Source organism: Sphaeramia orbicularis, chromosome 20, assembly GCF_902148855.1.
Source record: "Sphaeramia orbicularis chromosome 20, fSphaOr1.1, whole genome shotgun sequence".
Lineage (NCBI taxonomy): Eukaryota > Metazoa > Chordata > Actinopteri > Kurtiformes > Apogonidae > Sphaeramia > Sphaeramia orbicularis.
Window position 1 is genome coordinate 30,895,359 of NC_043976.1, and position 27,523 is coordinate 30,922,881.

The 27,523-nt window shown below is 33.4% G+C and overlaps 1 protein-coding gene across 1 annotated transcript in view; it reads left to right on the top strand.

Moving 5' to 3' along the window:
- LOC115411443 (cadherin-18) overlaps positions 1-27,523 on the top strand; it is a 492,272-nt gene that overhangs the window by 92,746 nt on the left and 372,003 nt on the right. The window contains exon 3 of the mRNA XM_030123571.1: positions 21,916-22,210. Coding sequence (XP_029979431.1) covers positions 21,916-22,210 — 295 coding nt within the window. The remainder of the gene's footprint in view (positions 1-21,915; positions 22,211-27,523) is intronic.

Here is a 27,523-nt window from a genome sequence, read left to right on the forward strand (position 1 = left end):
GTTTTCTCTGTTTTTGATGTAATAACCCTCAACTTTAACCCTTTCATGCATAGTGGTCACTACAGTGGACGGTTATTCAAAGCTGTTCTCTTGTATATTCATGGATTTTGTTGTTTTAGTTTCATATCCGCCAACACAGTGGACGCTTATGCATCATCCCATACACTGAGATTCAGACCATTACTGTAACTTTGCGGTTCTTGATAAACCTGATCTGCAGTAACATGTTTTAGGGTAATTCAATTGTTAATTATTAGACTGTATTTAAATGTTTTGTTTTGTTTTTTTTCAAACATTTTTTTTTTTTTGCATATTATCTCCATGAAGTGAATAATAACTAGTATTGGAATATGTTAAAATTATGGATGTCCAATAATATCAGCCCACCGATATTATCGGCCCGATATTGGCATAAAAATGTAATATCGGTGAATTTTTTTTTTTTTTTTGCCTATCATTAAAACCGACAAAATAATGCTTTGATTTCGCCGGCATTTACCTACGCGTAAATGAAGCATTGTTTGTAGCTGAAAGAAATGCGCAGTTTTCAAAACTGTACAGTAGAGTTGCCACACTGTAATAGACTCAAGGAGGGAGGGAGAGAAAATAAATAAATATGGCATTTTTTCCACAACTTAAGTTGAAGTATGTATTCTTTGCACAGACAGTGTTTACATTTTGAAAGCCTTGTTGTATTTGAGAATGCATCCAATGGGGCATCACAATAAAATTAGGCGTGATGTGTTAATTCTATGACAGGAGATATGTGATGTTACCTAAAATTAGTTTAATATCCCACATATATCGGCAGCGGTATTGGTAGATATCGGAATCGGAAATTAAGCGTTGGACAATATCGGCATATCGGTTTTTGGCAAAAAAGCCAATATCGGACATCCCTTGTTAAAATGTGAGAAAACATCAGATTACTAGCATTAAAAATGTTTTAATTTCATTGTTTCCATTTCACTTTCTGCTATTGGGTTTTATCTATATGTTTCTTTGCTTCAAAAATTAAATGCATGGTGTAGCTGAGTGGACATTTTTAGAACTAGATGAAAAAAAACTCAATCACATTGTTTTTTTTTTTCATGCCGAAGGAGGAATAAAAACACTCAAGAAAAAAAATCTTGACTAAGGTTCTCATAATTCATGCATGGAAGGGTTAATTTGAGCTTTTATGAACATCAATCATCATTAGTAATTAAATGTAAAAAAAAAACAAAACAAAAAAAAACAGATTTTCCCTTAAGAATGCAAATTACTGATGATAATAGTATAATAAATGGTGATAAATCACTTAAGAAAACTTAAAAATTGAGAAAAAAAACATTAGGGAACTGCCACAAAAATAACACTGTGCTTATTTTGCGTCAGCTCCCAAATGAATTTTTCTCTATATTTAACTTTTCTTAACCTTTGATCAGTGCAAGTGACTATTTTTGGTAATTTCAACAAATATTAAATATAGATCCAATCCCGTGCCTCAGTGAGGTCAAGAAGCATGTATGTTTTTATAACAATATACAATGATTCAGAGAGATTTTATACACAATTTGAAGCTGTAAATAGTGGATATGAATTAGTTTATGACCTTATAACAGTTGTTTTATTTCATGTTTTTACATTTTGTGGTAAGAGGAGGGAGGCTTTTCATGCCAACCAATGAGGAAGTACAGGGGTTGGACAAAATAATGGAAACACCTTCACCTCAAGATGATAATGCCCCAATCCATACAGCTAGAATTGTTAAAGAATGGCATGAGGAACATTCTAATGAAGTTGAGCATCTCGTATGGCCGGCACAGTCCCCAGACCTCAACATTATTGAGCATTTATGGTCAGTTTTAGAGATTCAAGTAAGACGTCGATTTCCACCGCCATCGTCTCTAAAAGAGTTGGAGGGTATTCTAACTGAAGAATGGCTTAAAATTCCTTTGGAAACAATTCACAAGTTGTATGAATCAGTACCTCGGAGAATTGAGGCTGTAATTGCCGCAAAAGGCGGACCTACACCATATTAAATTATATTTTGTTGATTTTTTAAGGTGTTTCCATTATTTTGTCCAACCCCTGTAGATGACGATGTCCAATAACACACTAACACACTCCTTGTTTCAATTTAACATAATTTCAACATTTTCTTGTTAAGTTGGTACAATAAGGTCACTGACCATTTTCTTAAAAAGGAATGGAGGGCCGAATTTAGGTTTAAATAACCTGACATTTTTTCTATGTAAGCTGACAATGAGCTTCCCCTGTCTGAAAGACGAGCAGCCGCCACAGCTTCAATGTAATGACGTATGGTGTGTTTTTGCATGCATTAGCTAGAATGATTACATGCTAAAACAGCGCAGAAACAGTTCCAAACATCCTACTGTAGTGTTGGTTTTCTGTCAGACTCGCGAGTTGCTTTCATCGCTGAATCTCCTCCCGCCTTGTAATTGCCTTAGACACTTGACAAGTGGTACCAGAGAGCCAAAGGTAAACTGTTTGGCTGGGAGTGCCAATTAGCTTGTGAGCACAAACAGTTTAAAACAATCGCCGACAATGATTACACGGAGCAAAAGCAATGAAAACATAAAACTTGTCGACCCAAAAACAGTACTGTAAGGGCATATTTTCTTTGGGGGTCACTCCTCTGAGCCTGTGATAAAATTATACGCAAGGTTCTCCTTGTGATTGGAGTGTTTTTTTGCCAGTGACTTTAGAGTCCCAGACTCTGCTGATCCCTTTAAACTCCTCAGAAATGCATTGCCAGCTGCCAGCTGTCAGCCACATGCCAGTCATCTATTCCACTAGTCTTTAATAAAGTCGCCCATAGAGACAGAGAGATAAACACAATCCCTTGTTTTGATTCCCCTGTGGAGGAAAAGGATTTCTTGTGTGTCCACGGGGAGATGACAAACAACGAGGTAGCAGAGGTCATAATCCCCACCCCCCACCCCCCCTCTCATGATGCTGTTACTGACTTCACTGATCAGCATGTATGAAAGATTTCCATACATTTCCATTCATTAGAAATCACATAGACTGGACTGTGCAGCTCTTTGCCTTGTCCTGCTTTATGGATTGCCACACATTGTGCTGATGTATGTTAAGATCATATCAGACCTGCTGTGTGGTTCAACAAAACTGACACTAATTTTTACCAAGGCGCACAGTCATGAAATATTCTATGTGATCAAAATTAATGAAGTATAAATAAAATATCCCTAACACTGAGGCAAAAGGCAGTAGCCGCACTCAAATGGAGCCTGGTATTCTAAATCATGTGACAGAAGTTTACCCCCGAGCCTATTTTTACACAATAAGCTTTGACTAAGATGTGAAACATAAACCGTGTTCTAAACATTAGGCGAAGTGGGCTCTGTACAGAGAAAGCCGATCACTCCAACTGTGTTTGTGCATCTTTTCTACTCTTTGGTATACTTTGGCAGATGGTTTGTCACAGATGGTGTGTTGAATATGGGCAAGTTGTGTAGACTTTAATTAGAGCCACTAGATATTTTAGTATAGATTCTATTGGTTTTGCTTAAGGTATGTTTCAAGTACATAAAATGGAAGTTATTAATGGTATTATTACTATTAATTTTTATCTAATTTTCTTGACTTTACACAGAATAGGGTTGTGTATTGGCAAGAATCTGGTAATACGATACAAATCACAATACTAGGATATATCACGATATATCATGATACTGTTGAAAAGGCAATTTTTTTGTTTGTTTCTTTTTTTTTTAATGATTATTTCCTTGAATAATTGAGTTACACCAGAAATCTGCACAAATACTAAGCACATTTTTATTTGATCACAACAGGATCTAATGTTATATTACAAAATTTTCCTGTGTTAAAACTTAAATTATGTTTTATAGACATTATAGTTTAAGATCCTGTTCAGTTGTTCATATTCTATTAGTTCAGAACTAACATCATAACATTATTTTTGTGAAATCCCAACAAAGGAACTAACGTTATTGAATAAAAGAGTGTTGAATAATAATAAAGAAAATATAAACAAAAAAGAAAGTGGTCTTCTTATGGTATCAAATCTTTAAAAAATGAGTATCGACAATTCTTTTTTCATCATAGTATCGAATGGTATCGTGAGTATCGGTTCTCATGACATCCCTAGTTTCAAGAAATAGAAATATTAATGGTATTATTACAATTAATTTTTATCTAATTTACTTGACTGTACACTGAATAAGGATGTGTGTTGGCAAGAATCTGGTGATACAATACAAATCCCAATGCTAGGATCATGATACGATATATCACGATATATCATGATACTGTTAAAAAGGCAATTTTTGTTTGTTTCTTTTTTTGTAATGATTATTTCCTTGAAGAATTGAATTACACCAGAAATATGCACAAATATTGAACACATTTTAATTTGATCACAACAATCTAATGCTATATCATCAAATTTTCTGCGTTAAAATTTTAATTATGTTTTACAGGCATTACAGTTTAAGATCCTGTTGAAATATTCATATTTTATTAGTTCATAACTAACATCATAACATTATTTTTGTGCAATCCCAACAAAAGAATTAACATTATTTAATAAAAGAGTGTTACATACTAATAAAATAAACAAAATATAAACAAAAAAGAATAACAAAAAAATGAACCTCCACAATATCTGCATTTGAATAAATACCTAAAAATATTGGTACAGTACTTTTTAATATCGACACAGTATTGTGAAATGAAGTATCACGACATATTGCTGAACCAATATTTTCTTGTAGAGTCTACACAATGTACACTTGCGGAAAAAATTATTAGACCATCAAAAGTCACCAAAAACAATGGTTATGCAATCAAGTACTAACTCCTGTGTGTATCATGTGACTAAAACAGACAGAAAAGAAAACATGGAATTCCTAAAAGCCGTGTTTTTGTCAGTACAATGACATAGATATTGATGTAAGAACTGAAGTGATTTTGGTTATTATCAAGAAAACATGGAAAATGGATAGATATCAGCTCTGAAATTAAACTACTATGAGATATTTTTGTTGTTATTGTCATTATATTTGCCCAAACAAATGTACCTTTAGTTGTACCAGGCATTAAAATGAACAAGAAATTGAAGAAAACAAGGGGTGGTCCAATCATTTTTTTCTGCAACTGTATGTTCTTACAAGGCTCATTAATGGTGCTCACATCTTCAATACCCTGCCGTCCGAAATAAAAACATAATCTGTTAACTTGCTTTTTTCAACACTAGGGCAAAAACTGTTGCTCAAACAAATATAAATCTGTGAACATTGAATTTTATCTTGATGTGGATCCTTAACTATTAAGCTATTGTTATTAAGTTTCTGTATGTATCAGCTATTTTTGTTCTCTTAATTTGGACTAGGTTTTGATTGCGTTTTGATCGGGGTTTTGTCAGATGTTTAGTTTTTATGTCAATTTCAATGTTGTATTCTTTATTAGGGATGCACTGATATATATATATATATTTGACATCCATATCTGATAGCATGTAATGTTATATTAAAAATTGTTTGATTTAAGCAACAAAAACTTACCAGTGTTTTTTTCTTGTATTTTCTATATTTACTTGTTGTATTTATTTATTTTTATTTATTTATTTATTGGGGGGGAGGGGGGGGCACTTACAAGTAAGGAACCAAATATGGTAACTTCACTGATCTTGATTTTCTGATTTTCCACACAAAAGTCGTGGCCTAGATAGCTGGAGATGATGTTCTAAAAGTGATGTTCCTTTCAACTTACATGTATTTTTCTTGTACTTTTAGATATATTTCTTGTATTTTTTTTTTTTTTTATCACTTGCGGGCGAGGAACCAAATATGGTAACTTCATTGATCTTGATTTTCTGATTTTCCACACAAAAGTTGTGGCCTAGATAGCTGGAGATGATATTCTAAAAGTGATGTTCTGTTCACCTTACATGTATTTTTCTTGTACTTTTAGATATATTTCGTGTATTTTTTTTTAAATTTTTCTATCACTTGCGGGCAAGGAACCAAATATGGTAACTTCATTGATCTTGATTTTCTGATTTTCTATATAACATCCATGGCCTAGATGACTGGAGATGATGTTCTAAAAGTGATGTTCCTTTCACCTTACATGTATTTTTCTTGTACTTTTGGATATATTTCTTGAATTTTTTTTTTTTTTTTAATTATTATTATTTTTTATCACTTGCGGGCAAGGAACCAAATATGGTAACTTCATTCATCTTGATTTTCTGATTTTCTATATAACATCCATGGCCTAGATGACTGGAGATGATGTTCTAAAAGTGATGTTCCTTTCACCTTACAAGAATTTTTCTTGTATTTTTAGATATATTTCTTGTATTTTTTATTTTTTTTCTTAATTTTTTATCACTTGCGGGTAAGGAACCAAATATGGTAACTTCATTGATCTTGATTTTCTGATTTTCCACACAAAAGTTGTGGCCTAGATAGCTGGAGATGATATTCTAAAAGTGATTTTCCTTTCACCTTACATGTATTTTTCTTGTACTTTTAGATATATTCTTGCATTTTTTTTTTTTTTTTTTTTTTTTTTTTTTTATCATTTGCGGGCAAGGAACCAAATATGGTAACTTTGAAAAAATTTGAAAAGTTTCACTAAAGTAATGCATTCTTGTTATGTCCTCCAATATCATAAATCATAATAAGGTGTAAATTTTTAATTTCTGAGTATTTGTATGAGTGAACTATAAAGAGTTAAAAAAAAACAAAAAAAAAACAAAACACCTGTGAGATGTTTAATCCTCAGATTGTTCCACCCAGTTGCCCTGGCACCGCTGTATTTTTCCAGTCTGTGATGTTTGTGCAATGGCCCGCAACCTGTTGACACTTTTATCACCCGTAGATTTTGGAAGGCAGTATTTGCCATATGCGCCATTGGTTCACACTTTGCAGCAGATGATTTATTGGCTCTTGCGAAGGAAGTCAATGGCTAAATTAGCACTGACTGGAGGAGAAATTACATTTAGGAGCCGATGCTGCCGAACAGAAAATAGATCCTTGTTGTTATGAAAGATCATTGTAATCAAGTAATAAATCTGGATTTGGTGGCGAAACTTTGAATAGTGAGTAGAAATAGGCTGTCAAACTATATCGAACACAGAAAATGAGCTTTTCTGAATGTATTTATAAGGCGGAAAACAGGCTAAATTGTTTAACAAATTCATTTTTTCCCCATTTTTGCTACAGTAAATGTGCTTAAATGCTTCAGAGATTGTGTTTCCTACTTGTACAGTCTAACATCTGATTAAATAACTGATTCAACAGGGTCTTTGGCTCGTGGTCTAATTACAGGTTTTATATTTATCATGGAAAGGAAAGTCTGCGTCTCATCAAGAGTCAGGTCTGTAATCGGTAGCTGCTCTGTAATTAGTGATTTATTTCCTGGTCCAGGTCTTGATTTGATGTGGCCTGAAGACCTCAAGCATTAAAGTTGTTAAACACCTTGTTTCTATGTTAAAGAAAATTTAAAAAAAAAAAAAATAAATAAAATAAAAATCATCCTTTCCATATGACTTTATTTCTCTGATGGTATCATATTTTGTATAAGGAACAGATGGATTGCCAAAATATTGCACTCACAGCTGCTATTTTTCATCTGAAGCATTTTGCAGTTAGTCTAAAGCCAAAAGAGTGGGAAATTATAGCTGTCAATCATACTGCATTGCTTTTCATGTCACCAAATAACTCATTACAGACAAATATAGAAAGATTATGACATGGACACAAATCAGTATGATTGAATCGACCCTTAATGAAAAAAACAAAACAAAACAGATTTATATTGTTTCGTCCATGCAAACATTAAGGGGGAAGGTTTGTAACCAAAAAACAAACAAACCATACAATTAGAATATTTAGGTTTTAGGCTGTTTGTGCTTTGCATATCATTACCTCATTTTAACAAGACTCAGTTTTTGTCGGGGTTTATAAATACCATGATTGGAGTTCACAAATGGAAATAAAGGGTAAAACATTATTAACCCTTTCATGCATAGTGGTCACTACAGTGGACAGCTATTCTACAGTTGTTCTCTTGTGTATTCATGGGTCTTGTTGTTAAATTTGCATATCAGCCAACACAGTGGACACACCATCTCATACACTGACTTTCATACAATTACTGTAACTTTACAGTTCTTGATAAACCTGATCAACAACATTTGTGAGTGTAAATCGATTGCTCATTGTAATTAGACTGTAATTAACAGTTTTCTTGAACAAAAAGTTTGGGTTTTTTTTGCATATTATCTCCAGGAAGTGAGTAAAACCTAATATTAGAGTATGCTAAAATGTGAGAAAACATCAGATTAGCTGCATTAAATGTTTTTATTTCATAGTTTTCACACAGTATATCACTTTCTGATGCATTTTAAATATGTTTCTTTGCTTCAAAAGTTAAACACATGGTGTTCAGATGAGCGGACATTTGTGTAACTCCCTAAAAAATAGGTTCTTTAAAGAAATGTCAATCCCATTGGTTATTTCAAGTCTAAAGAGGAATAAAAACACTCAAAAAACCTTGACATAAATTTCTCATAATTCATGCACCAAAGGGTTAACTACCTCATGGTGCACTTTATAGTAAGGTTGCGTTGATCCGATACTAGGATCAGATATCAGTCCCGATATCAACATTTTAACTGGATTGGAGATCTGTAAAAGCAACTAATCTGTAAGATAAAAATGTGTCAAGTGCATTTTGTAATAAATTTCTCAAATTGTAATAACTTACTACATGATGTGAAGAAAATTTACTATATAATGCATTGACGTAGTTTATTAAAAAATGCGTCAGTTTATTACATAATGCGGCTTTATTACAAGATGATGTGACATTCTTATTACATTTTGAACTTTTATTATATAATGGGAATTTATTACATAATGTGGCTCAACAACCCCCGAATAAATACACGCACAAATGTGGGGTCAGTATCGGAATGTTTTCCCTGGAGGTTGGTCTAGTCTACAGTCAGTGAAAACTTTCACTTTCACTTCTGCGGGGGCACAGACTGCACTGTACACCATTGTATTAGAAGTAGGACGGAAAGTGACGCACACACGTGTGGTTACCAACCAAAACACACGCATCCCCCGGCCGTACTGTGCATGTGAGTACCCCCCCCCCCCCCCCCCCCCCCCCCCCCCCAGTTACACACCGCCACATCAACAGATGAATTCCACAGGAAACAGACTGGATGTAATGGTTCAATAAATCAATCATTAAGGAATATGACATGGTTTTTTCATGAAGTGTATAAACAATATTTAGCTTTTATTCTTGTAGACCGTATCGAAAAAGTCGTCATCATCAAGTCGAAAACTCATTAATCAATCGATAAGGGCAACCAACTAACAATTAATGAATTAATCGATAATTTGCTTCCCTAATGGAAACACAAGAAGGCTGAGTGGAGTCGAGCCAATACCACGCGGTGGAAACGCGGCAATAAAGTCAGGCAATAGAATCCCAATTTCCCTCTTTTTACAAAATGGAGGCATTTTCCTCTTATTTCTGTGTGCGATAGCTGTTGCTGTTATTATCGGATGAGCATCCATTTTGTATAACTTTGAGCCATATTATTGCAATATTGTGACAATAGTTGATGGAGTAAATACTAGGCCACATTTTCTAACTGTGCGTTCATGTTTGACAGCTGCAGTGTTTCCATTAATTACTCAGACTGTGGCAGCCTCATTTGTGTCGGCGGAGATTTATAATGAAACAAAACTGTTATTCCACCACAATAACTCCGTATAGCATCCGTGTAAATCAGAGTCACTGTTCGTCGGAGGTCAGGAGTCACAGACTTCGAGTGACTTTTCAGTGTCTGAAGTGGTTTCATCAGTCATTGTGTCTTCAGCCGGAACAAAACAACATGTTTTGAACAAAGTGTGTGTGCTAACATGGGCTACAACCAAACAAAGTAGTGCAGAAAGATGTGGCAGCGTCAATATAAACAGACTTGGGTACGCACATTAGTCAAGAAGCGTTACTGCTAACAGCCCATAATGCATTGCTCTGTGTAACAACATAATCACAACAGAATCACACTGGCACATTTAACCCACAAAGGGCTTTTTTTTCTCTACTGCTAACATTTCTGAAGTGATTTATCACAATTTATTATTTTATCTACTGCATTTTCCCAATAAAATCAGGTGTTTTCTTCTATTTAATTTACGGCTCATGTAGATGCTATTAAAATCTCAGATTAACCCATAAAGACTCAGTGTTACTTTTGTGCCAGCTCCCAAATGAATTTTTCACTTTTTTCAACGTTATTTAAGTGATTTATCAACATTTACGATAATATTATCCCCTGTACTTTGCATTTTTTCAGTCAAAATCAGATATTTTACATTATTTAATTTAAAATAACCATTCTAAAGTGATTTATCACTATTTATTGTAATATTATTTTCTATATGTTTAAAATTATTCAGAAATATTGAATTGAGATGGTAGAGATGTTTTCGTTGTTTTTTTGTAATTTTTTATTATTATGGTATAAAAGCTCAATGCAGTATACATTTAAGTCGAAGTAAGCAGTGTATTAGTTGAAAAGGATAGGCAAAAAAATAAGCTTTTGCTTCTAGCCTATTCCTTTTTTGGTTTTTATGTTCATTACGATTAATGTACTGAGTACAATGATTGATGTAAAACCAAAAATAAATTCATTCATTCATTCATATTTAGCATTTTTCACTGTAAATCACATATTTTCCTATGTTTCTTTTAGATTTTCATGAAAACTCAGTTAATTCAAAGGATGAACACACTTGGTTTTATGTTCAGTTAATGACAGAAATAATGACAAAAAAATTAACAGAAAAAGTCATTTTTTCTGCAGTTTTGTCTGTTTCTAATATAATAGCCCTCAGAGCTTTAACCCATAAAGACCCAGTGCTACTTTTTTTTTTTTTTTTTTTTGAAAATTTTCTCCATATTTAACTTTTTTTAAGTGATTAATCATCATTTATTACAACATTATCCTCTGTATTTTGCATTTTTTTCAGTGAAAATCATGTATTTTCCTACATTTAATTCATTGATCATGTAGATTTTCATAAAAAGCTTAGAATGAAGTTGAGGGTTATTATATCAAAACAGAAAAAAACTGAAGAAAAAGTGACTTTTTCAGTCAAATCTATCTTTAACTGAACAAAACCAAGTGTTTCTATCCACTGTCATTGATCCAACTCCATGGGTTTTACTGGTGAATCAATGTTGTAGAAGATGACAGTGTTTCCACAGTAACTACAGAGCCTCTGAACGTCCAAATGGGTCATATCTGATCACCATGAAAAAATGAATAATTGAGTTTTACACCAATTATTTACATGTATTGGTAGGATTAGTTGTTCAGTAGGTATTAAACAGTTTAGATCAGTAGATGCTTTTGGTCGCCGGTGGAGGTTTGGGTCTTTATGGGTTAAATTCAGAGGTTATTATGTAGAAACAGAGAAAACGGATAAAAAATTAACTTTTTCAGTCCAATATATCATTAACTGAACATGAACCCAGTGTCTCCATCCACTGTCATTGATCCAACTCCATGGGTTTTACTGGTGAATCAATGTTGTAGAAGATGATGGTGTTTCCATGGTAACTACAGAGCCTCTGAATGTCCAAATAGGTCATATCTGATGACCATGAAAAGATGATAAACTGTATTTTACACCAATTATTTACATGTAGTGATAGGATTAATGGATCAAGATCAGTAGATGCTTTTGGTCACCTTTTGCTGTTTGGGTCTTTGACTTATTCAGCAAAATATATCATTAACTGAATGCAAAAATAAAATCTACAACCACTGCCATTGGTTAAACTACACAGGTTTTACTAGTGAATCAGTGTTGTAGAAGATGTTCATTTCCATGAAGGAGGTGTTTCCATGTTCATTACGGAGCCTCTAAACATCCAAAGGGTCATATTTGACGCTGCTGAAAAGCTAAGAAACTTCATTTTACGCAGTTTAACTAAATGCATTGATTAGATTAGCGTCTCAAAAGTTCTTTAACCTTCTATATCAGTCGATGCTTCTGGTCATCGATGACTGTTTGGGTCTTTGAGGGTTAAAATGAATGGAATCTGAGTTGAAAAATGCTGGTTTTTAATGGTTTGATCATATGTCAAATCACAGGTGTCAAACATGCGGCCCGGGGGCCAAATCCGGCCCGCCAAAGGTTCATTCAGGCCCTTGGGATGAATTTGTGAAATGCAAAAATTACACAAAGATATTAACAATCCTTTTAGTTCAGGTTCCACATTCAGACCAATTCAATCTTAAGTGGGCCAAACCAGTAAAATACTATCATAATAACATAAAAATAATGACAACTCCAAATTTTTCTCTTTGTAAATGTAAATATTTTCATGTATTTACACTAAAAAAGTATAATTTTGCAAAAAATGTGAATAACCTGAACAAATATGAACAACCTGAAAAGTCTTAAGAGTTTATTTCATTTTATATGTATATTTTTTTAATTTTAACAATATTCTGCCTGTTATTAAAAGTTTTGTGTATTTGTAGATCCACTGTGATCTGTAAGGTATAATGTGCAAGTGTAAACGATAAATTGAAGCATAATATTGTTAAAATTACACTTATTTTTTCAGTTTGTTCATGTTATTCACATCTTTTGAAAGGATAGTTTGTAGATGTAAACCTGTTCATAATGTAAATTTACTTGTTTCATTGGAGAAAAGTTTGAAGTTGACGCTATTTATATATTATTATTAGTGGTGGGCAGCGATTAAAATTTTTAATCGCGATTAATCGCATGGCTTTCTGTGATTAATCGAGATTAATCGCATAGTTGTTGGGGGGGGGGGGGGGACGCATCAACAGCATGTATTGCCTTTCAGTGATATTCCAGACTGGAAGTACTCCGGTGATAAAAATAATTGCACATGTCAGTGCTTCCAAACAACTGTGTCCTTCTCAACCCCACCATCTGAAGACATTTAAAATGAAAATGTCCATGTAAAAAAACACTACTTTTACACGTTTCTGTCCCTACCAGTGTATTTACAGTTGTGAGTGATTGACAGAAGTCTTAAGCCCACTAATCAGTACTAATACTAATAAGCCCAATAATATGTGATGTTCAGTTGTTCAAAGCAAGCAAAAGGGGCCCTGAAGTGGTCAGAATAAGTTGCACTAACGTATGTTTTGTCCTTTCCGTGTTACCGTAGTCAGTTCGGACATAGAACTAACAGACATGTTTCTTTCACTCTGTTTGTATGGCCCCAAAAATGTTTGCCTGTGAGTATTTTATGTTCAGTTGTTGTAAGAATGAATAGTATCAAATATCTCTGATGTGAACCTTTGTTGCTGAATAAAAAGACGTTGTAAATCTTCAATTAACCTGTAAATGCTAATCGTTAGCGTGTCTATGGATTTTCCCATTCAAATTAGCATCGAGATAAAATGACTGCTAATACAACATTCACATCGTAAATGAGTAAAAGTTAGTTCAAAGGCTGGCATATTGTACCTAAACACAACCAGTGAATTTACATAAACTTAGCATGAGCCTGCATAAAGAATTAGCAACCCATCTCCGACTGCTTGCATAAACAAATTAGCTTAAACATCACCATTACTTGTAAAGTTCGCCGGTTTTCTCCTCTCAGCTGCACATACACACAGCACCGGTGTGTGGACCGGCAAAATAAAAGCATGAGTTTCAAAATAAGAGTCCGTATGTATAAATCAACTAAGACTTGCTTGAAAGGCAGAACAATAATAAAACAGCGTTAATGTGAGATAAAAAAATTGTCGGCGTTATTTAATGAATGTGTTAACGCGGTAATAACGCGTTAACTTGCCCACCCCTAATTATTATGTTATTATTTTGCTGGTTCGGCCCACTTCCGATCAAATCTAGCTGAATGTGGCCCCTGAACTAAAATGAGTTTGACACCCCTGGGTTAGATGTTGACATTGTCCATTTCTAACTTGATTTATTGTCCTTGGCATGGCTTTGTTTTGAAATCAGCACTTCTTTTGGTATTTGTCTGCATTTATCATTATTTTTCTCACCTCTCTCCTTGAAATATTACACAAATTTTGTTCTTTTTGGAAGGATGTACCTGCGTTTCAGGCATAGGGAGTTTCAGTGGGCCTTATTAGTCGTCTGATGTTGTTGTGAAACGCCACGTAACCCAAAAAAAAAAAAAAAAGAAAAACACAAAGTGCCAGACACATTTTATATCTGTCAGACGCAGCTAATTGTGTTTTAGCTGAAGATGACCCACCTTTGAGGCAACGGCTGTAATTGCAATGTCTCACTCCAGCCTTGGATTTGTACATGATTTCATTTAGTCTACCTCTCAATGTGTCAGTCCTTTGTTAACAGGGGTTTGTTATTGTCGGAGCTAAGGTTACATTCAGACTAAAATGCACCACTTTCAGTTGGACTGAGAATAAAATGGGAGGGTACATTCTAGGCTGCTAGCATAGATGCGGACAGATGAACTATGAGCTAGGCAAGCCATGAGTATTTATATAGCACAGTTCATATACAGAGTAATTTAAAGTGCTTTACAAAAATAAAAGACATTGTATAACAAGAAAAGCACTCGGAGAGCGCAGACCTCCGCCAAGACAGATCTGCCCCCCCCCCCCCCCCCCCCCCATTAATTTTGTTCATGGTTTTCTTCATTTTTCTTCATTTTGTTTTTATATTTTCTTCATTTTGTTCATCTTTTTCTTCATTTTGTTTTATATTCATTTTTGTTCATTTTGTTTGATATTTTCTTAATTTTTGGTCATTTTGTTTTTATATTTTCTTCCTTTTTCTTCATTATTTTCTTCATTTTTCTTAATTTTGTTCAATATTTATATTTTCATCATTTTTGTGCATTTTGTTCATTATTTTCTTAATTTGTGTTCATTTCATTTTTATATTTTCGTCATTTATGTGCATTTTGTACATTATTTTCTTCATTTTTGTTCATTTTATTTTTATAGTTTCGTCATTTTTGTGCATTTTGTTCATTATTTCCTTCATTTGTGTTCATTTAATTTCTGTATTTTCATCATTTTTGTGCATTTTGTTCATTTTTTTCCTTCATTTGTGTTCATTCTGATGCTGTGAGTCCACTCCTCCTTCTGATTGGACACCCCCACCCACCCACCCACCCGATCACGACCAAAATTTTATCATTTCTTCCTTGTGCCAGTATCAACATTTCTTGAAAATTTCATGAAAATCCGTTCATAACTTTTTGAGTTGTCTTGCTAACAAACAAACACAATTTGCACACAAAGCAAAGTGATCACAATACCTCCTGGTGGAGGTAACAAACATAAAGAATAAAAATTAAAAACAGTAAACTATATTATTTTGAAGTGAATAGTAACCCATAAAGAGCCAGTGCTTTTTTTTTTTTTTTTTTTTTAAGTTTTCTCTCTATTTAATCTTCCTTAAGTTATTTATCATTTATTATAATATTATTCTCTGTATTTTGTGTTTTTTCAGTGAAAGTCAGATATTTTTCTACATTTGATTGACTGATCATGCAATTTTTTTTAAAAGCTCTGAATGAAGTTGAAGGTTATTATAACAGAAACAGAGAAAATTGAAGAAAAACTGACTTTTTTTTTTTTTTTTGCAAAAATATCAATACCTGAACATAAACCCAGTATGAATATTAACCCATAAAGACTCAGTGCTACTTTTGTAAATTTTCTCTCTATTTAACGTTCCTTAAGCTATTTATTACCATTTATTATTATATGATTCTCTGTATTTTGTGTTTTTTCAGTGGAAAATCAGATATTTTCCTGTACTTAATTCACTGATCATGTAAATTTTCTTAAAGGCTCAGAAAGAAGTTGAAGGTTATAATATATCAGAGACAGCAAAATTGAAGAAAAAGTGACTTTTTTAGCAAAAATATCAATAACTGAACATAAGCCCAGTGTGTCCGCTATCAGTGATCAAACTCCATGGGTTTTACTGGTCAATCATTATGTTATTCTCTCCATTTTTTGCATTTTTCACTGTAAATTATGTGTTTTTCTATATATACTTTAGATATTGATGAAAACTCAGAGTTAATTCAAAGGATTTCATATCAAAACAGAGAAAACGGAAGAAAAAGTGACCAACACTTTCACCAAAACTCTTGTTTTTTGATGAAAATTTTTTGCAAAACAAACATCTTTGCAAACATCTTTATTGATGAAGATTTGGGTCGTTAAAAACACTATTCAATAGAGTTGGAGAGAATAAATGCATCAACTTTTATGTCATTTTAATTCATTTAATTTAGTGATTTATTCCGAACATGCAATGAAAGTTAACATATATGTGAACAAGCAAAACATGCATAATAATACAAATATCAACAATCATAACAATCTTAGACAGAAGAACAGATCAGATTAGACTTATTCATTTTCTATAATTAATCCTCGTCGGGGTTGCCGGGGGTGACGGTGCCTATCCCACCTACCTGTACGTGTTGCCAGATCATCACAGGGCTGAACAACCGTTCACTCTCACGTTACATAGGAGACTCATTTTTCTTTCTGCAGCATTGTCAGGAAAACTAATAACCTTGGAGCTTATCGATATGCTAGTGTTTAATTATTTGGCCCTGGGGTTTTGGTATCCGTCTCGAAGTGTTACATCATCCAGCTAAATGTGACCATCATCCAGTCAGACACATGCGGGCTCACAGTCCTGGTGGATTCCTGCAAAAACAATCATACAGCCTGGCTTCGACTTAAACAGAGCATGATGCCTTTGTCTTTTACTCATATGTTTATGGAGTTGACTCTGTGCTATATTTAGTCATAATTACAGCCTATGGAACATCTCTTAACTGTTACATTTAACCCTTATTGTTGACATTATCCCTTTATAGGGCACTCATAGGAATACTCTGAAATTCAACATTTCAACTTTAGTGTGGTATTAGAGGACATAACAAGACTTAATTACTTTTGTAAAAAAAAAATTCTCAAAATTTTTATTGCTATGTAGAAAATCAAGGTTAATTAAGTTACCATATTTTGCCTTAATTAAGTTACCATATTTGGCCTCTTTCCAAATATGGTAACTAAGTGGGTATTATTGTTATGAAATGGACAGTTTATTTTTGATATGGGTATTATTGTTATGAAATGGACAGAATTTATTTTTGTTTTGGACATGTGTATTATTGTAATGAAATGGACCGAGTTTATTTTTGTTTTTGATATGTGTATTATTGTTATGAAATGGACAGAGTTTATTTTTGATTTTGATCTGGGTATTATTGTTATGAAATGGACAGAGTTTATTTTTGATTTTGATATGTGCATTATTGTTATGAAATGGAAAGAGTTTATTTTTGTGTTTGATATGGGTATTATTGTTTTGAAATGGACAGAGTTTATTTTTGGTTTTGATATGTGTATTACTGTTATGAAATGGACATAGTTTATTTTTGTGTTTGATATGGGTATTATTGTTATGAAATGGACAGAGTTTATGTTTGATTTTGATATGTTTATTATTACTGCTACAAAAGGGACAGAGTTTATTTTGATGTGAAATGCTGTTGCGAAGTGGACAGAGTCTGTTTTATGATATGTACAGCATTTTTGTGTTTTGTGCTCTGTCAGAATTTAGTCTGTGTCGGATTTTTGAGTTACTTATGGGATCTGAGAGGAATTTAGGGAAGGTAGAGGGACGGGGTAAGGGGGTGGGAGATTATACATTATGATTATATATTACAAGTTATGTCTGACTGTCTGTCTGTCTATAAATATTCTATTACAACATTATGTGCAACGATATATATATATATATATATATATATATATATATATAGTCATTAACTGAACATTAAAGCTGGTGCCTACAGCCTCCATGCTTTTTACTGGTGAATCTGTTGCAGAGGATAATGTTGTTTCCATGTTTGTTATGGAGCCTCTGAACGTCCAAATGTGTCATATCTGATGATGACGAAAAGCTAAGAAACTTTATCATGAAGCTTGTGTTCACAGCTCAGCAATGAGATCTACAAATATAAAATATAAAATACCCTCTGTATCGGCAGAATGATGCACTATCAATGCACAAAGAAAATAGATTGTTCTGGTTATACTCAACTGTGACTTCGCCCTGAGGGGAAAAAAAAAAACGAAAAAAATTCTGTGTTTTATAATATGTTTTATTCATGGGTGACAATGAAATTGTTTCATTAATGATGTTGCCATGGCGCCCTGGCTCTGAAATGCACTGGTGCTGTATATAAGTACATTTATGAAGTTAACACTATAACCCAGCTGAGCAATTGGCATGAAAGTTGTAATCCTCTTGGTATCAATTATGGCTGAACAAGTGCCTCGGTTTCATGTTCCTCTCTTCGGGTGAGAAAACGGCAGCGTTCTCCCATCTTTAAAAGTCTTGTAAGGACCCCCCAACATTAATCTCTAAAGATGCATTTCTTCAGCAATGCTCTGGTAAAGTCATGCCTGAGAGAGGAATATTGAATAGTAAAACATATGAGTTAAATGTTGGGTTTTGTAGATGAAACACGGGTCAAAGACCGCTGTGCAGTGGTGCTACGGTTATAGAGAACAAACGCTTTTAAATATCAAAGGTAGAGGTTATACGGAAGTCCTGAACATACATTTATCATCTAAACAAGGGTTAGTACCTGATGATTTTTATTTATTTTTTAATCGCGTAATAATAATAATAATAATAATAATAATAATAATAATAGCATTTATGAAGCATTTTTCATTCAGTGGAATTTAAAAAAAAGAAAGAAATATATATGTATACTATGAATTCCCCTTAATTGTGTGTGACTTTTATTTGTTTTATCTTCTGGTTGTGTTTTTAGATGCTCTTTATCTTATTACTGTGTATCCATTTTTTTTTTTTTTTTTTTGGTTTTTTTTGCCAGTTTTAGTATATCTTGTATTTATTCTTATTTTACTCATTTTTATAATATATCTTGAATATATTTGAATCTGCAGATTTGTACAGCACTTTAGGCGCTTTACGTTGTTTTAAACATGCTATATAAATAAACTTGACCTTGACCGTAATGATTTAATCCAAAATTTTCTGAAAACTGCTGAATCCAATCACAGTTTCTTACATCTAATATTCGGTGGTGAGAAATAACACACAATAATTAACTTGTTCATTCTAGTACTTAATTTTACTGATACATAGTTTATTCAGTTATACTATATTTACTTCTGTACTAACTATATACTCCATCTTCCATCTCAGTAGTAAATATTTAAACTTTTTCCTCCACTATACATATTTGGCAGCCTGATTGATTTTCAGATTATTTGACATAATTGATAACACAATAAGAGTTTATAATACTGCATTATTTTAAGGAATAAACCAATTCTTGATTATCCCACCCCCCAAAGAGGAGGCAATGGGTATTGTTTTTTGTTTGGTTTGTTTGTTTAACACTCTAGCAGCAAAACTATTGGTTGAATTCATACCAAATTTGGTTTATAAATTGCCAGTGACCCAGAATAGATCTCATAAAATTTTAGGAAAAGTAGGTCAAAGTTCAAATGTTTAATTAATTTTTACAATCTTTTTTCCTCATTTACTTGCAATGGGCAACATTTCACATGTCTGCAGCAGGAAAACTATTGGTTGAATTCATACCAAATTTTGTTTATAAATTACCAGGGACCCAAAATAGATGTGATTGCATTTTGGGAACAGTAGGTCAAAGTTCAAATTTTTTAAAATAAATTTTTACAATCTTTTTTCTTCTCGCATTAACTTATAATGAGTGAAATTTCACACGTCTATAAAAACATAAATTTTGTTTCAATTTACTTCAAACTTGCCACATATATAGAGGCAATTGATATGGTGACATCAGCTGGATCGATGCCAAAATAAGTTACAATATGTGTGAGGGGCGGGGTTTGTTGGGTCTGGAACCACTTGTTAATGATTTAACCCTCCGGTATCCGGGTGAGCCTTTTAGGCACACTTTGCACTTCGTGTTAAAAAACTTCATATTATTTTTCACAATTTAAATAAGGTTAGAATTCAAAAGCGTCTTGCATCTTGTAACATATTTATTTATTTATTTTGGTTTGGTATAATGTTTTTGCATCATTTCGTCAGGTATATATTTACCTATGTTTTGTACTTTCTGGACATGTAGTTTTGCACTTGGTTTTGTATTTATTTCGTACTGTCTTTGGATGTATTTAGTTTGGTTTGCCTGACTTTATACAGTATGATTTTATAGCTAGTTGTGTATAGCTAACCATTAAGGCTATTATTATTTAGAAGGGGGCAGGAGATATAAGATTTTCTTCGTCCTGCTCCTTTTCGAACATGGGTGTGTACATGTTTGTTTACTTGATGAAAAAAAGTTGTTCATTTGTGCATGATCTTTAAAATTCTGGCCACCAACTAAAATGTGCACATTGTAAACAAAAGAAAATTACAAGATTAGCATCTGTCTCCCATGTGTGCCTAAAACGCACTATTTCTTCCATTTTCTTCCATTTATCTATTTCCTGGATTTACAAAAATAAAATAAAATTACAGCAGAAAAATAAATCAATATATAATTAATAGTTTGATTTATAGGTGTGCATTTTACGCACACTTGGTGACAGATGCTAGTATTTTTGAACATTTGACCTAGCGCCAAAAATAATAATGCAAATTAACCAGTGTTGCTGTTAATCACTGACATATGCCAGGATGAAAAAAATCAAATAATATGTGATCCACTTCTTATGTAGTATATTGAAAAAAATAATTTTTTGTGTTTTTTGCATCCAAAAAAATGGTTTGTTTACATTACAAACATGGCATTTAAAGGGTTAAAAAATGTAACAATTATTGAGTATTTGGTATTTTTACTTATGGCTCAAGTTGATGAAATAGAAAAAAGTGTTAACAAAATGAAAAAAAACAAACTGTATGAATTTTTTTTTTTTTTGACATTATTCCACAAGTGTGCCAAAAAGGCACACTTGGTGCTTAGTAAGGCCCTTGCTGGACGGGATACTGGAGGGTTAATCCCACATTTGTTTACCTATATTACAGGGGTGTCAAACTCATTTTAGTCCAGGGGCCACATTCAGCTTAATTTGATCTGCAGTGGGCTGAACCAGTAAAATAATAACATAATAATATATAAATAATGTCCACTCCAAACCTTTCTCTGTTTTAGAGCGAAAAAAGTCAATTTACATTATGAACAGGTTTACATCTACAAACTATCCTTTCAAAAGATGTGAATAACATGAACAAACTGAAAAAATAAGTGTAATTTTAACAATATTCTGCCACAGTTTATCATTTACACATGTACATTATAACTTCCAGATCACAGTGGATCTACTAACACACAAAACATTGAATATTGATATTGAATATTGGTAAAAATTGTACTTACTTACATTCTTCTCTAAAGACATTTCAGGCTGTTCATATATGTTCAGGTTATTCACATTTTTTTGCACAATTATACTTTGTTTTTGTGTAAATACATGAAAATATTTACATTTACAAAGAGAAATATTTGGAGTTGTCATTATTTTTATGTTATTATGATCGTATTTTACTGAATCCTGCCCATTTGAGATTGAATTGGTCTGAATGTGGAACCTGAACTAAAAGGATTGTTAATATCTTAGTGTCATTTTTGCATTTCACAAATTCATCCCAAGGGCCGGACTGGACCCTTTGGTGGGCCGGATTTGGCCCCCGAGCCGCATGTTTGACACCTGTGCTCTATCACATTTTTTTTTTTTTTAAAACCCTGAATCAGAAGCAGCTGTAAGCAGTGATTTAGGCGACGTTGTGGTTTTGATATTCACATCTTCTCTCTGCCTTCCCTCTGCAGCTTCACTCAAACTCAGATAAAGGCGATGGATCCGTCAGGTACATTCTGAGCGGAGAAGGAGCTGGAACTATATTTATCATTGATGAAGTGACAGGAGATATTCATGCCACAAAGAGCCTGGATCGGGAAAGGAAAACGCATTATGTCCTGCATGCACAAGCCTTGGACCGCAACACAGAAGAGGCCCTGGAACCAAAGTCGGAATTTATCATCAAAGTACAAGACATCAACGACAATGCACCCAAATTTCCAGATGGACCCTTTGTCGCTTCGGTGCCTGAGATGTCTGAATTGGGTAAGTACGCTTCAAATGAGGAAAAACTAATTAAATCAAGTTGTTTTTGTTGCTTTTTTTGCTGCTTCTGTAGTGAGAATTCTTTCAAGATCAGGGGTAAAAAAGTAAAGTATCACGACAGGACCTGTGGTTTTACATCCTCTGTATAAAACAAACAGAATCAAACGATGCTTAACCCTTTCATGTATGAACTACAAGAACCTTTATCAAGACTTTTTTTTTTTTTTTTTTATGATTTTATTCCATTAAAAAAATGCAATTAATTTTTTTTTATTAAGCTATTTTTCATGGAGTTGCAAAAATGTCCACTCAGCTGGACACCATGCATTTAATTTTTGAAGCAAAGAAACATATATTTACTGATATACTGTGTAAAAACTATACAATTAAAACATTTTAATACTGCTAATCTGATGTTTTCTCACATTTTAACATACTCTGATACTAGTCATTATTCACTTCATGGAGATAATATGCAAAAAAAAAAACAAAAAAAACTTTTTTGTTAACCCTTTCATGCATGAATTATGAGAACCGTAGTAAAGATTTTTTCTTGAGTGTTTTTATTCCTCCTTACACATGAAAAAAAAGATTCAATCAGTTTTGTTTTGTTTTTTTTCATGGACTTACAAAAATGTCCATGCATTTAATTTTTGAAGTAAAGAAATGTGTGTTTAAAACCCAATATCAGAAAGTACGGAAGAGGATTAGGGCCACTGAAAAAAAAATAAAATAAACTAAGGTCTAATATGTATTTCTTCTTATTATAATTATTATGAGAAAAAAAGTCTGAATTCTGAGATTAAAGTCAGAATTCTTAGAAAAAAGTCAGAATTTGGAGAAAAAATTCTGAGCTTAACATCAGAATTCTGAGTCTAAAGTTAGAATTCTGAGGAAAAAAAAAAAAAACAGAATTCTGAGTTTAAAGTTAGAATTCTGAGATTAAAGTCCAGTGGCCCTAATCCTGTTCCGTAAGAAAGTAATATGAAAACAATGAAATAAAAACATTTTTAATGCTGCAAATCTGATGTTTTCTCACATTTTAACATACTCTAATACTAGTCATTATTCACTTCATGGAGATAATAGGCAATAAAAAAAATTTAAAAAAAAAAACTTTTTTGTTAACCCTTTCATGCATGAATTATGAGAACCTTAATAAAGATTTTTTTCTTGAGTGTTTTTATTCCTCCTTACACATGGAAAAAAAAAAAAAAGATTCAATCAGTGTTTTTTTTCTTGGAGTTACAAAAATGTCCATGCATTTAATTTTTGAAGTAAAGAAATGTGTGTTTAAAACCCAATATCAGAAAGTACGGAAGAGGATTAGGGCCACTGGAAAAAAAAAAAAAAAAACTAAGTCCAACATGTATTTCTTATTATTATTATGAGGAAAAAAAAAGTCAGAATTCTGAGTTTAAAGTCAGAATTCTTAGAAAAAAGTCAGAATTCGGAGAAAAAAGTTAGAATGCTGAGTTTAAAGTCAGAATTCTGAGATTAAAGTCAGAGTTCTGAGAAAAAAGTTAGAATTCTGAGTTTAAAGTTGAGAAGGCCAAAGCTGTTTGGAAGCACTGCAATGTTTAATTATTTTTTATCACCAGAGTACTGCAAGTCTGAAATATCACTGAAAGGCAATACACGCTGTTAATGCTGGCAACCCCCCATATAACTATGCGATTAATCATGATTAATCGCAGAAATCTATGTGATTAGTTGCGATAAAAAAATGTAATTGCTGCCCAGCACTAAAAATTACTCTTATTTTTTCAGTTTGTACATGTTATTCACATCTTTTGAAAGGATAGTTTGTAGGTGTAAACCTTTTCATAATATAAATTAACTTTTTTCACTCTAAAATAGAGAAAACTTTGAAGTTGACATTATTTATATATTATTATTATGTTGTTATTTTACTGGTTCGGCCCACTTCAGATCAAATTAAGCTGAATGTGGCCCCTGAACTAAAATGAGTTTGACACCCCTGGGTTAAAATGACTTAAAAGACAGTATTAGCATAAAGAACAGTGATCAAACATGTTATTACCCAGCGACTTTATACTGTGTCCTCTCTGCGATAATGTTCTCCAGCATGTTTGATCTTCTGTAAGCCAGCCGAGTCCTCTTTTTTTTTCATCTTTGTTTTATTGTTGCTGTGATGGTTTCCCGGGTGGGCAGGTCTTTATAACCACTCAATAGTGTCTCCACAACAATCCCCCGATATGGAGACTGCGGAGTCCTCCACATCATGGTGCAAAGAAAAGCCTCTATCCACCTCCTCTGAGACAAGCAGCTCCTCGTCTGCTCAGCATCATGTGGCAAACATCTATATTTTATTTCTTTATCCTAGCATTCTGTTTTTAGCTCGGGTGAACAAAAGCGACCCTTTTCTCAGTCCAACCGATTCTGCCTCAGAGCACAATAGCTTAAAAGTATGTTGTTCACATATTTCACAGCAGTCCCTAAAAACATATGTAGGTTGTCCAAACAGAAGACAAACTTCTGTCAGACTGATTCTAGATCACCTGTCGTATAGGATGGGGATTTTACGGCACTGACAGTTTGTTGAAAACAGTCCAATCATGTCTTTACCCTATAATGCTAAATGTATCATATTTACCTCCGCCAAGGAGGTTATGTTTTTGCCAGAGTTTGTTTGTTTGTTTGTCTGTCCATTAGTGTGCAACATAACTCAAAAAGTTATGGACAGATTTTGATGAAATTTTCAGGGTTTGTTGGAAATGGGATAAGGAAGAAATGGTTAACTTTTGGGGGTGATCCGGAAGAAATCCTGGATTCTGGATCACTTTGAAATTTTCGTTAACATTGTGGTAAATGGGGCCAATATTTTTGTTTCCCAATATCTCGCTTAATTATTGACCAAAACTCATGAAATTTAACTCAGGAATTGACAATGGGGTCCTCTATCACATTTCAAAGGCTGATCCGGATCTGATCCAGAAGGCGGATTTTATCTCAATTTATCTAAAAAATGGGGGTGCCCTTACTTTTTGGCCTACTGTGCCTTTAATATTAAAGGTAGAAATTTCTGACAAGCGCCATCGTGTAGCTCAGTCAGTTCCGCATCGGGAGTATGCCACCGGATTTCATGTAGCTTTAATACTTAAGGAGCTACAGGGGTTGGACAAAATAATGGAAACACCTTCACCTCAAGATGATAATGCCCCAATCCATACAGCTAGAATTGTTAAAGAATGGCATGAGGAACATTCTAATGAAGTTGAGCATCTCGTATGGCCGGCACAGTCCCCAGACCTCAACATTATTGAGCATTTATGGTCAGTTTTAGAGATTCAATTAAGATGTCGATTTCCACCGCCATCGTCTCTAAAAGAGTTGGAGGGTATTCTAACTGAAGAATGGCTTAAAATTCCTTTGGAAACAATTCACAAGTTGTATGAATCAATACCTCGGAGAATTGAGGCTGTAATTGCCGCAAAAGGCGGACCTACACCATATTAAATTATATTTTGTTGATTTTTTTTAAGGTGTTTCCATTATTTTGTCCAACCCCTGTAGATCCAGAAGAAAACCGCCATTACGAGAAATGTGATTTTCGTGAATAACTACTGAACTAATAAGGATATAATTATGAATCCAGTTGCTAATGGTATGTTTTCATGGTCAAGGAATCTTAAAATATAGGTAAAATAAATATGGGACTAATATTTATGGTGGAAATCACAATATGGGGGAATTGTGCAAATCTCATGCAATTTGACTCAGGGATTTACAATGGGGTGTTCTATCAAATGGCAAAGACTGATCCGGATCTTTAAAAAAGTTATGGACAGATTTGGATGAAAATTTCAGGAAATATTGATAGTGGCACAAGGAACAAATGATTAAATTTTGGTGGTGATCGGGGGGGGGGGCACTGATCTGCCTTGGCGGAGGTCTGCGCTCTCAGAGTGCTTTTCTAGTTGATACATGAGTTTTGAAGCCTTCTACATCAGGGGTCTCAAACTCATTTCCTTTCAGGGGCCACATTCAGTAAAATATTAGCATAATAACCTATAAACAACGACAACTCCAATTTTTTTCTATGTTTTAGTGCAAAAAAATAAATAAATAAATAAAATAAATTATGAAAATGTTTACTTTTATAAACTATCCAAACAAAAAAGATGTGAATAACCTGTGCTAAAAACATATGTAGGTTGTCCAAACGGAAGCCAAACTTCTGTCAGACTGATTCTAGATCACCTGTCGTATAGGATGGGGATTTTATGGTACTGACAGTTTGGTGAAAACAGTCCAATCATGTCTTTACCCCATAACGCCAAACGTACCATATTTGATACGTGAGTTTTGAAGCCCTCTACATGATCAGTGTGATTTTTTTTCTTAAAAAACCTGATGTATACAATTAGATACATGCAATACACAGATAATATGGAACGAACACCACAACCTAGCCTACAGCCCTTCTTCCACGGCCATATTCAAAAAGAGAATATTGCTAAAATTAACACAACAACAAAAATTGGTCTGACTTTTCAAGTGCCACATGCTTTGTTTTGAGTTCTCTTTTTGATTTTCTCCTTTTTCATTCCCCATTGACACTACAAGACTGTCATTAATGAGGAAGGAGGCAGAACTTTGCCAATTTTGAAAGGGAATTACCAATTTGTTAGACATGTTTGTGTTATATTATGTTTTTGTTGGTTCAAAAATAATATGTGAGCATTGAGACCTGATGTATCAAATATGATACAAAATTGAAACTCATACATGGAAATTGATATTTGAAAAAAAAAAAAATTGGGGTGTTTAGAAGGACCAATAAAGTCTCCAGTTTCAAAGAACTGGAAATTTCTGTCAATGCTTTAATGGTTCAGGCTTTACAGGGTTAACCCATAAAGACCCAGTGCTACTTTTGTTTCAGTTCCCAAATGAATTTTTCTCTATATTTAATCTTTTATAAGTGATTTATCACCATTTATTTTAATATTATCCTCTGTATTTTGCATTTTTCAGTGTAAATCATGGATTTAATTCAAAGGTTATTATATCAAAACAGAAAAAAACTGCAGAAAATGTGACTTTTTCAGTAAAATACATCGTAAACCCAGTGTCTCCATCCACTGTCATTGATCCAACTCCATGGGTTTTACTGGTGAATCAATGTTGTAGAAGGTGACAGTGTTTCCATGGTAACTATGGAGCCTCTGAACATCCAAATGGGTCATATCTGATGACCATGAAAAGATGACAAACTGTATTTTACACCAATTATTTCCATGTACTGATAGGATTAATGGATCAACAGTGATTTAACTTTTTATATCAGTA